This window comes from Neodiprion lecontei, chromosome 7 (genome assembly GCF_021901455.1).
Source record: "Neodiprion lecontei isolate iyNeoLeco1 chromosome 7, iyNeoLeco1.1, whole genome shotgun sequence".
In the NCBI taxonomy this organism is placed as follows: domain Eukaryota; kingdom Metazoa; phylum Arthropoda; class Insecta; order Hymenoptera; family Diprionidae; genus Neodiprion; species Neodiprion lecontei.
Genome location: NC_060266.1, coordinates 7863077 through 7875600, shown reverse-complemented (window position 1 = coordinate 7875600; position 12524 = coordinate 7863077). Strand labels below are relative to the sequence as shown.

The window sequence follows — 12524 nt, the reverse complement described above, 5'->3', positions numbered from 1 at the left end:
GAGCATCGATGATACCCCGAAAATTGAAATTTTTAAACAAACTTCTCTTTCAATGTCAATTACATTATGTCACCAAGGGTTACACCGACAATGAGAGAAAATTTTAGTTCCCCTTACCGCTCAGTCCTTGACTATTTTCATTTTTTACCACAATCGAAAAATATACTTGCAAGTACAAAATGACAATTAGTTTTCTAGCTGTTACCGGAAAGTCTAGTATCCGTTACTGTTCTTTCTCATTACGATCACTGTTGCTAGATCTTCTTGCAACCGTTGCCAAAATTTAATGCCTGTGCAACCATAAATTGAAGTTAAAGCCTTGTTTGACTAAAAAAGTAGAGTAAACCGAACAAACTGATTTTGCGTTGCAATTACAATAAAAATGATCGACAATAGCGCAAAATGGTTACGCGTACCTCGTTTTTCGTAATACCAACAATATTTGAACAGTTTTTTTAACGATACCTGTTTTACTCAATTTTTCTAGTTACTATAACAAATGAAATTTTTAACAGAATTTACGGTCGGGTAAAAAATGTTTCAAAAAAGTAAAACGTGGGCGCAGAATGAGAAACTAAAGTTAATTATGCTGAAACGAACTCAGAACGCTCCTGTGATCAATAAAAATTTTTAAAACCCTACATTTCAACTCTAAATATTCGGTTGTTAACAACGTCGGAGAGATCGCTTTGTTATACTATTTTTTATACCGAAAAATGAATACAGTTGGTTTCGTTCTAATGAGAAATAAGTCATTCTATTTATAAATAAATTCCTTACACTTCGTATGTTGATTTGTAGAAACAAAATTGATGTATACAATAATTTTAACTTGCAGAAGGTGAATTCGTGATTAAGCAATAAATACATTATTGTTGTACAGCATCAAACGCGAATGGACATCATTTACGAATAAAGTGTTCAGTTGTTCATAAAAATCGGAAAAGCGATATGAATTTTTTTGCGAAGGAATGATAAGATAATGTGATTTATCTGACGTTGTAATTTCGATGAGATGCAGTTTGCAGTTGAAACTCAGTGCTCCGAAATTTTCGCCTATGTGTTATGGACAGTTACTTTTAGATAAATGACAACCGGATCAACTTTGGTGACACGTTTTAAACCATTGTTCAATCTTCTGCCGTTTTTGTTTCCCGTCCATCCTTATGAGAAGTGAAATTCACGATGAGTTTCCGGAATAAATTTCAAGATCCGGCAGAATCAAACCAATTGACCAATTGATATCAATTTCCCGAAATTCGGATTGAAAAGACTCGACTGTGAATAAAATTCAATTCTACATCCACTCATGATATCACAATCGTTTCCGATTCGTTATCATTCCAAGTTTTCATTAACAGCTTGAAACTTGTAAATTAATTTCACATGCCTTTTGAATAACATCGACCAAAAAATTTGGAGAAAAAATATTGCCTCAAACTTTTTAATCGAATTATTCCAAAGACATAACTTAACGTGAGTATAAATATCGAGTTTTAATGGAAGCAGCTGAGACATAATCCGGTTTTACTTCTCACGCGTTAATGCAGAATTCAGAATGTTCGCAACAACTGTTGCCCGAGGAATTGAAGTTTAATTGGCCCAATGCAGCTGTATCTCTTTTTATCACTGGCAGAGAAAATATACGTTTATGGTTATGCGAAGTCGACTCTATATTCAGATTTGTGAATTATAAAGCACTCTATCAAATATATATCACGGCAGAGCTTTTATGCCTAAAAATGCGTCGAGTTTTTCAAAGCTGCAACGGTAATTGCCCATTAGCCGATACTCGGCCTAAGAGATTCGAACACCATTTTATTCTTGTCTTAAGAATCTCATTGTAATGCACTTCTCACGTTATTTATACATACAGTCCATACGAACTCACGCCGTGTCAGAAATCGGTGATTCATAAGTAAATGTGACACAATCATCAACTATTTAGTGCGATTGTGATCGCGAATGCTTAATTTCTTCGTTTAACCAAAGCCTAATATCGATTTATTGTTACATCAACGAGAAAATATAGTACGAGTAACTATAATAAGAAATAATAGAGATACGTAGTAGATTAACTGGTCACAGGTACAAAATTAATATTCATTTAGTCTCTATTCAAAACTAGAAATTTTTGTTCTGGTGAGAACTGAACGTATAGTTAAGGGTTGTATATTACCCGCAGTTAGAAATTTTTCATCACACTTTCAAAAATGTCAAAAACAATACAATTATTTTCTAGAATCAAACACTTTTAATATTCACTTCGTTTCGCAGTAACTTGGACCAGAACACAGATTCTGGGACTTAAGTTAGAAGATTTGATTATTCTTAAACCTTTCAGCCACACATTTTTCCACTCAATATTTTGGCCTGAATTTTGGCACTCGGGAGTTTTTAGCGTCGCTGATTACGAATCTCAAGTCGGAATTTGGTAGTTTTTAAATCAAGATTGCGGATTCAATATGGCGGATGTTAAATCGAAAAACTGTCCAAATTCGATGATTCTGGCCGAAACTTGTTACTCGGGGGTTTTTTGAGTCACTGATCACAAATATGAAGTAACAAAGATCATTTGAAGTTGTGGATAAACTGTGACAAGACTAGGACGTGGAAATTTTTTAGCTCGGACGCCGAGCATCCTAGTATGACTGAAAGGGTCAAGATTTAATTGAGAGGATAAAGAAATTCGGTTTCACGCTGAGAGAAATTTTTAGTTCCGGTTACCGCTCAGTCCTCAACTATTTTCATTTTTTACCTCAATCAAAAAATATCGTTCTTGGTACGAAATGAAAATTAGTTTTGTAGCTGTTACCAGAAAGTCTAGTATCCGTTACGATTCTTTCTCATCACGATCACTGTTACTATATTTTCTTGCAACTGTTGCGAAAATTTAATGCTCGTGCGAGAATAAATTGAAGTTAAAGCCTTGTTTAACTAAAAAAGTAGAGTAAACCTCAGAAAATGATTTTGCCTTGCAATAACCAAAAAAGGATCGACAATAACGCAAAATGGTTACGCGTACCTCGTTTTTCATAATTCCAACAATATTCAAACAGTTTTTTTTCAACGATACCTGCTTTACCGAATTCCTCTAGTTACTGTAAAAAATGAAATTTTTTCTCAGTGAATGTATTGCCAATTATTTTTCATCGACACGTTGCGTGTTATATACCTTTGTATCTCGTATATATTCAACTCCGAGGAAACGATTCGTCAAATATCCCTGAATTATTCTCTTCGACCTTGATCGATCGCGTTAATCAGCTTGTTATTTGTGGGAATTCTTGACTTGAGACACTCGGGAGACACTTTTAACTACAAACGCGATAAAATGCCGTGGCGCGATTACCGCTCACGAGACTGCACCCGCAGTATAACCCAGTCTTCTAGTTAGCGGGTTAATACATACAAGAGGGTCGAGGATAAGCGCGACGGGTCACCCTTGCAGTTTGCTTTAATTCCCATAACGCGAGGGTCCTGCACGAGTCTCGGTAATTGCACAAAGTTTATCCCTTCGATGCCAATTACCCCTGTAATTAGCCAGTGTCAAACGGATCTCTCGGTAGGTAGGAAGTGAACATTTTTCAATCTTATTCAATTTCATTGGTGCGGTTCGGGTGCTGTTGGGTGTATTAAATGTTCCCGGTACAGTTAACAATCTGCAGTAGGTCATATAATATGTATAATTATGCACTGAGAAAAATTTCGATTGTTACAGTTGCTAGAAAAATTGAGTGAAACAGGTATCGTTAAAAAAAACTGTTTGAATATTCTTGGAATTACGAAAAACGAGGTACGCGTAACAATTTTGCGCTAAGGATTACAAGAACATTTGGTAAAAGTAACTGTTTAGTACGATTATGGTTGTCAATACTGCGTTTTCTGATTATAGCAACGTTAAATCTGTTGGTTTAGTTTGCTACATTTTACAGTTGAGTGAGATCAGCATCGATTGATTACTGCGCTAACATCAAATTCTCGCGCTGATGACAAGATCAGAACGAGCATGAATCACCTCAACTACAGGTTGTCGACATTCAGGAACCAGGATATAAATATGACAGGAATTCTCCAGCCACATCGTTTCTAAAGAAAAAGTAGTAATTAACTCGATTCAGCATTAACTATAAATCAAATTTCTACTAATTCATAACAAAACCAGAGATTTGATTGATAGTGTCATTTTGGCTTCTGAATTAGCTTTTGCTAAATGCAAGATATGCGGTTTGATTTCAAGGAAAAATAAATCGCACGCACAACTTCTTATACCGATGTCGACAACACTTGAAAAATGACTATTCCGGAATAAAAGTTGAAATATTCGTTTTCGTCGCCACACTGAGAAAAATTTCATTTGTTACAGTAACTAAAAGAATTTAGTAAAACAGATATTGTTAAAAAAAACCGTTTGAATATTGTTGGAATTACGAAAAACGAGGTACGCGTAAACATTTTGCGCTATTGTCGATCCTTTTTTTTGGTAATTGCAACGTAAAATCAGTTTGTCCGGTTTACTGTACTTTTTCAGTCAAATAAGGCTTTAACGTCAATTTGTTGTTGCAGAAGCATTAAATTTTCACAACGGTTACGAGAAAATATGGTAACCGTGATCGTAATGCGAAAGAATAGTAACGGATACTAGACTTTCCGGTAACAGCTAGAAAACTAATTTTCATTTTCTACCTAGAACTATATTTTTCGATTGTGGTAAAAAATGAAAATAATTGAGGACTGAGCGGTAACCGGAAGTGAAAATTTCTCTCAGTGTCGAATTTTCTCCCAGGATAAATGTGGAAAAAAAATGTTCCTATACGAATGTGTTAAAATATTTTGAAAAACTATTATATACATTTAGAAAGATTGTAGCACACTACAAAAGAATTTAAACATTATTCTACAAGATTAATAACATTTCAATTTCTAAAACTATGAAATGACGGAATCATCGCATACGTATTACCTATAATTTGTATTCACAATGCTCAGGACACTTTGCACTATAGGGTTAACAATTATTCTTGTGAAATATTATTTTTCGAATCGTGGATCTTAAAAAAAAGCTAACTAATTATATCCATGCAGACCTATACAGGTTAGAGAAAATTCTGCACACGATTCTGCACTTTTCATTCTCACCCGGAATTTGTCAACTTCACTTACTGATAACCACACCTGAGTACTGAGAAAACAATCAAGTGCCGTAACTTGACCCAAATAGAAAAAAAAATATAAATAAATAAATAACAGTAATAAGTTCCGGTCGAGTTTGTACAAGAAAAAAATTTGTCAACCTTTCTAAAATTATCCAGAGATTTTTAAGCTCTGTATTGCGTCCATAAAATTGCTTGGTTTAGTAATTAAAACTTTAATTAAAACATTTATTTATCAGAGTCATCAAAATTATGACAAAATATTCATCTCACGAACGAGTACCAACTTATTTCTATAACAAAGTCTGTTTAAATTATTTCATGAAACAATCACAGGGAAAGAATAAAAGAGCATATTTCGCTCGAAGTCACAGGAACAGAGCGACGGTGTTTTTTCACTATTTTTTGTTTTTAAAAACAACAATAAAATCTGCATTTTACGAAGTACATTTTACCGAACAACCTGATGTGTCATTCTATTCGTGCAATTTTGCGTAAAATTTTCTATTTTATTCTCACCGTTCAGAGTGAGAATGCACAGTAAGAACGAACCAATGTAAAAATTGTCCGTAATCCAAACGCAGAATCAGAGAATTGAAGATATTTTCCGAGTTATTGACGACTCGTAAATTTTGCCGAATTTTATGATATTGAAAATTTTCATGCACACAAAAATCAAGAATGAAATAAAATAAAGTAACTGTAATGACTTAACCGAACGTGGTGAAAAATTTGATGAGAAGCAATGTTTCCTTCGTTTAAATAAACGGAGTTTTGTTTAACAGCGGATATTTTAGTTTTATTACAACATTGTGTTTTTGGATCAAATCATTCTTCTTTTAATTAGCAAAATTTGAATTCTGCCGTATTTGATTCCAATTACGAATCTAATGTGTATGTTGCCCAAAGATTTTCAATAATTGTTTGAAAAATTCATACGCGATTGCGTTTTCATTATACAAGGTTCCTTGCGAGATTTATTGATTCATCTAAAGAATGAATTGATTCCACGATGACTTGAATTTCAAAGAATTGACTACTAACCGATTAATTGCACGTGAAAAAATCGGTTCTTGAAAAATCGTCAACAATTAATTTAATTTTTGCTCGAAATGTCGTCAATTAATATGAGATCGATTTGCGCGAAAAAAGGTTTGATTCTACGATGATGGAAACTTTGAAGAATTGAGTGATGGTCGCTTAATCGCACATCAAAAAGATCGATTCTTTTGAGATCGGTAACAATCGAATTGATTTTTGCTCAAATTCACGTAAATTGTTATTATTTTAATCGATTCAAGTCTGTAAAAAGAATGGATAATTGTAACTTTGAAGAATCGAGAACCAACTGGTCCATTTCAAATCAAAAAAATACATTCTTAGAAAACAGTCAACAATTGAGATGATTTTAGCTCGAATTGTCATAAATTAATATCTTATCGAATCGCGTGAAGAAAGAATCGATATTACGATAATCGTAGCTTTGAAGAATCGAGTAATAACTGATAAATTGCACATCAAAAAGATCGGTTATAAAAAATCGTTCACAATCGATTCGATTTTGCTCTAATTTTCATGAATTATTATTTTGATAGATTCCCGCGAACAAAGGATCGATCCTGCTATAATCGTAACTTTTAAGAATCGAGTATTAACCGATAACTTGCACATGAAAAATCGGTTCTCAAGAACTCGTTAACAATCGATGCGATTTCCACGAGGATCCAAGCCTCGAAGAATCGAGCGATTAAAGGTCAGGTGAAAAAGCTCGATTTTCGAAAAACCGTCAAAGTATTTTTCATCACTGTAAGTTTGTCCTCGGTGTGGTTTTTGACACGGGTTGCGCGGATCGCGATTATCGGCGGTTGCGGACAAGCCGCCGCTTACTGAAATGAGTCCAGTACATCCGTGTGGCAACGGGGGCTGCATCCTTGACGATTGGCGCTTTTCCCCGTGGGATTTACTGCATCTGTACGGCGACTCGAGGCGGACCGAAACTGGTAGAAAAGCTCAGGGAGCCGCGACGGCCGCAACCGAAAGCTCGCGCGACGCCGGATAGACTGACGGGGAAACGCGGTGGCAACGCGTACGAAGCAAGGACGCGTTTTCCGCAGACACCAGCGGGTGGCTGGATCGCGGACCACGTGGTACGGCGTCACGCCGGTGGGAGTGACTGCTGAAACGCCCCGCGTCCCGACGCTCCTACGGAACTCGCTGGGGGCGTCGCGACGCCGGGGTTGTGCCGCCAATGAGTGGGGTGCCCGTGATTATATCTATAATACGTCACATACCTGTTGTACGCGTGGTGCCCGCGAACCGCTGCGCGTTTCAGGGGCTGACGGATGTACAGTCGGGACAAAAGTGAGCCGAAACGAAGGGTCGACGGGCTTGAGCGTATCGTGATTTTAATTAACCCTTTAAAGTATATACATTTCTCCTCGCGGTACGAAATCCTTGAAGCTAGGTAGGTGTATATCTCGATGTCACTTATGTCAAGATTAAAAATGGCGGATGTAATATGAGCGAAAGGAATCAATTTTTATATTTTTACCACGCCATATTCGATCCGTTATCTTAAACTCTGAAATTTTGACACCGGATTCGCTTTCAGCGACCCCGAAAACCCCCGGGTAACAAATTTCAAGCGAATTCGTTGACTTTTTATATTTATAGTCCGCAATATTGGATCCGTTATCTTAAATTTTGAAATTTTGACACCGGATTCGCTTTCAGCGACCCCGAAAACCCCCGGGTAACAAATTTCAAGCGAATTCGTTGAATTTCTATATTTATAGTCCGCAATATTGGATCCGTTATCTTAAACTTTGAAATTCTGACACCGGATTCGCTTTCAGCGATCCCGAAAATCCTCGGGGTAACAAATATCAAGCGAATCCGATGAATTTTTATATTTTCAATCCGCCATATTGGATCCGTTATCTTAAATTTTGAAATTCTGACATCGGAATCGTTTTCAGTGACCTCAATAACCGCCCGGTTAACAAATTTCAAGCGAATCCGATGAATTTTTATATTTTCAATCCGCCATATTGGATCCGTTATCTTAAATTTTGAAATTCTGACATCGGAATCGTTTTCAGTAACCTCAATAACCGCCCGGTTAACAAATTTCAAGCGAATCCGATGAATTTTTATATTTTCAATCCGCCATATTGGATCCGTTATCTTAAATTTTGAAATTCTGACATCGGAATCGTTTTCAGTGACCTCAATAACCGCCCGGTTAACAAATTTCAAGCGAATCCGATGAATTTTTATATTTTCAATCCGCCATATTGGATCCGTTATCTTAAATTTTGAAATTCTGACATCGGAATCGTTTTCAGTAACCTCAATAACCGCCCGGTTAACAAATTTCAAGCGAATCCGATGAATTTTTATATTTTCAATCCGCCATATTGGATCCGTTATCTTAAATTCTGAAATTTTGACACCGGATTCGCTTTCAGCGACCCCGAAAACCCCCGGGTAACAAATATCAAGCGAATCCGATGAATTTTTATATTTTCAATCCGCCATATTGGATCCGTTATCTTAAATTCTGAAATTCCGACATCGGAATCGTTTTCAGCGACCTCAATAACCGCCCGGATAACAAATTTCAAGCGAATCCGATGAATTTTTATATTTATAGTCCGCCATATTGGATCCGTTATCTTAAATTTTGAAATTTTGACACCGGATTCGCTTTCAGCGACCCCGAAAACCCCCGGGTAACAAATTTCAAGCGAATTCGTTGACTTTTTATATTTTCAATCCGCCATATTGGATCCGTTATCTTAAATTATGAAATTCCGACATCGGAATCGTTTTCAGCGACCTCAATAACCGCCCGGATAACAAATTTCAAGCGAATCCGATGAATTTTTATATTTATAGTCCGCCATATTGGATCCGTTATCTTAAATTTTGAAATTTTGACACCGGATTCGCTTTCAGCGACCCCGAAAACCCCCGGGTAACAAATTTCAAGCGAATTCGTTGAATTTCTATATTTATAGTCCGCAATATTGGATCCGTTATCTTAAACTTTGAAATTCTGACACCGGATTCGCTTTCAGCGATCCCGAAAACCCTCGGGGTAACAAATATCAAGCGAATCCGATGAATTTTTATATTTTCAATCCGCCATATTGGATCCGTTATCTTAAATTTTGAAATTCTGACATCGGAATCGTTTTCAGTGACCTCAATAACCGCCCGGTTAACAAATTTCAAGCGAATCCGATGAATTTTTATATTTTCAATCCGCCATATTGGATCCGTTATCTTAAATTTTGAAATTCTGACATCGGAATCGTTTTCAGTAACCTCAATAACCGCCCGGTTAACAAATTTCAAGCGAATCCGATGAATTTTCATATTTTCAATCCGCCATATTGGATCCGTTATCTTAAATTCTGAAATTTTGACACCGGATTCGCTTTCAGCGACCCCGAAAACCCCCGGGTAACAAATATCAAACGAATCCGATGAATTTTTATATTTTCAATCCGCCATATTGGATCCGTTATCTTAAATTCTGAAATTCCGACATCGGAATCGTTTTCAGCGACCTCAATAACCGCCCGGATAACAAATTTCAAGCGAATCCGATGAATTTTTATATTTATAGTCCGCCATATTGGATCCGTTATCTTAAATTTTGAAATTCTGACACCGGATTCGCTTTCAGCGATCCCGAAAACCCCCGGGGTAACAAATATCAAGCGAATCCGATGAATTTTTATATTTTCAATCCGCCATATTGGATCCGTTATCTTAAATTTTGAAATTTTGACACCGGATTCGCTTTCAGCGACCCCGAAAACCCCCGGGTAACAAATTTCAAGCGAATTCGTTGAATTTTTATATTTATAGTCCGCAATATTGGATCCGTTATCTTAAATTTTGAAATTCTGACACCGGATTCGCTTTCAGCGATCCCGAAAACCCCCGGGGTAACAAATATCAAGCGAATCCGATGAATTTTTATATTTTCAATCCGCCATATTGGATCCGTTATCTTAAATTTTGAAATTTTGACACCGGATTCGCTTTCAGCGACCCCGAAAACCCCCGGGTAACAAATTTCAAGCGAATTCGTTGAATTTTTATATTTATAGTCCGCAATATTGGATCCGTTATCTTAAATTTTGAAATTTTGACACCGGATTCGCTTTCAGCGACCCCGAAAACCCCCGAGTAACAAATTTCAAGCGAATTCGTTGAATTTTTATATTTATAGTCCGCAATATTGGATCCGTTATCTTAAATTTTGAAATTTTGACACCGGATTCGCTTTCAGCGACCCCGAAAACCCCCGGGTAGCAAATTTGAAGCGAATCCGGTGAGCTTTTATATTTATAGTCCGCCATATTGGATCCGTTATCTTAAATTTTGAAATTCTGACATCGGAATCGTTTTCAGCGACCTCAATAACCGCCCGGCTAACAAATTTCAAGCGAATCCGATGAATTTTTATATTTTCAATCCGGCATATTGGATCCGTTATTTTTAATTTCGAAATTCTGACATCGGTTTCGTTTTCAGCGACCACGAAAACCCAAGATTACCGAATCCCACTTTTCTAATCCCGATAACCTTCCCACAATTACAACTATTCTGTAAAACAGGCATTTTCAACGTTGTGTTTATTTAAAGCGTTCACTACATTCGCAAAATCATTATAATTCCTCATAAAACATCACCATTGACATCTTAGACGTCCAATTATGCAAAGAAATGACAGGGATATGTCAAAAATTGAATGTAAATCTTGAATAACCGATTGAAAAACGGTATCTCATATATGGAACGCTGTGCCGCAAAAGGTTAAGGAATGCCTATCGTAAAATCGATTAAAAATTAAAACAAAGATGAAGGTGGACACGTGAGTAGCCAAGCGTACTAAGATAAGTCACTGAAATTTTTGTGATTCGGGGGTGCCTGCGGACCAAGATATCTACAAGCATTACATATTTTTGCATCAGCTAATATGAAGATTTATCCGCAGTGATTCTGAGATTGCTAATTTTTTGGACATGTCGGTTACGTTGGCAATGCAGAATCGACTCTATAAATTCACTGAAACTATTTTCTTTGTCGACTTCGCATCGCCAAATATTTGAATTTACAATATTGTACCGATATTGATTTTATGATCAATTAAAAATAAAAAAAAATAAAAAAAATCGACTCAAATGTCAAAGAAAGAAAATTTGTTTCCGTGAATTAGTAGACAATACAGCTATCTGAATAAAATGAGCCATCGTAGAGTGAAATAGAACAAATCTGCTGCATTTTAAACATTTTCAAAGACTCGAAACAATGTATTGATACACCTAAAGCTTCTGTTTAAGATTCCAATGTTTTCTGTTGCTAGTATTTTAGAGACATCGTCGTAGCTTACGAATACAACAATTTGATCAATAATCGATACAAATGCGACGAACATGTAATGAAATGAATAAATCGTAACGCTTTTTGGGCGACCAAGCTCTTCAAGAATGTATCCTACTGCCCAGTCAAACAATTCTAAAGACGGAGATATGATGTAACGAAAGCTTGCAAGTGCAACTGAAGGTAATTGAGTTGAAGTTAGTTGAAACAATATTCCCTTGGTACGGAATAATTTTGTTTAAAGAAACTCAAATGTCAGCTACAATACCACAAGTATTTGTGACGTTGAATTGATCCAGTTATCAGATCGTTTCTCATACATTGAAAAAATTACATGATTTTAATGAAGTAAGGTAAATAAATTCACTACAAATCAGCAAAATTATTTTTTCTATTCGGCTTCTTGGTTGATTTAGAAAAAAAAAGCTCAGCGATCATTCTGAGTGATGAATGGTAAACCAATGTCTCGGCAAAAAGTAATCCACAGTCATCCAGAATCTGACTTTGTAGATTTATAGTGAATTCATTCGGGAGTACAGTTTTATCCCTATTTTAATTAATTAAAATGATGTTCTTGAACACTTTCCATGAAAGATCTTCAAATTCGTTCGTTTGATTCTTAGTTCGTTCGTTCTTAGTATACAAAATAAAATAATTTGGTAATTAATTATTTTAAACGAGGTACATTAGCGAGAAACATTTTCTTCTAGTACCATATTCGCATGATGTGGCAGATTTCAACGAGTAACATTGTTCATTTGCTTCAAAAACGAATTCTATACAAATCACTTGATACATATTTTAACTATTTTAAGAAAATTTCGAGATAGAGGAACAATTTACTGTTTCATGCAAAGTCATCTGTGTAGATTTTACATACACAGATTGTTTTTTCGGTCAATCGAAGTGTTACATATTTAAGTCGAACAGGTTTGTAAACAGGTAATCCCTTTACAAAAATAAATTGAT

General features: G+C 35.9%; 1 protein-coding gene across 9 annotated transcripts in view; it reads right to left on the bottom strand.

The window, feature by feature from the left end:
* The window catches only part of LOC107225964 (aryl hydrocarbon receptor nuclear translocator-like protein 1), a 66257-nt gene extending 59028 nt beyond the window's left edge, over window positions 1-7229 (bottom strand). For 4 of the 9 annotated variants that reach the window (XM_046744984.1, XM_046744986.1, XM_046744989.1 and 1 more), the window contains exon 1: window positions 7058-7225. In XM_046744984.1, the coding sequence (XP_046600940.1) occupies window positions 7058-7082 (25 nt within the window). In that variant the 5' untranslated portion in view covers window positions 7083-7225. Of the gene's footprint in view, window positions 1-7040 lie in introns of all 9 variants that reach the window. The other 5 variants (XR_006905254.1, XM_046744990.1, XR_006905255.1 and 2 more) reach the window with 4 other exon arrangements.
* Between the last annotated feature and the right edge of the window lie 5295 nt (window positions 7230-12524).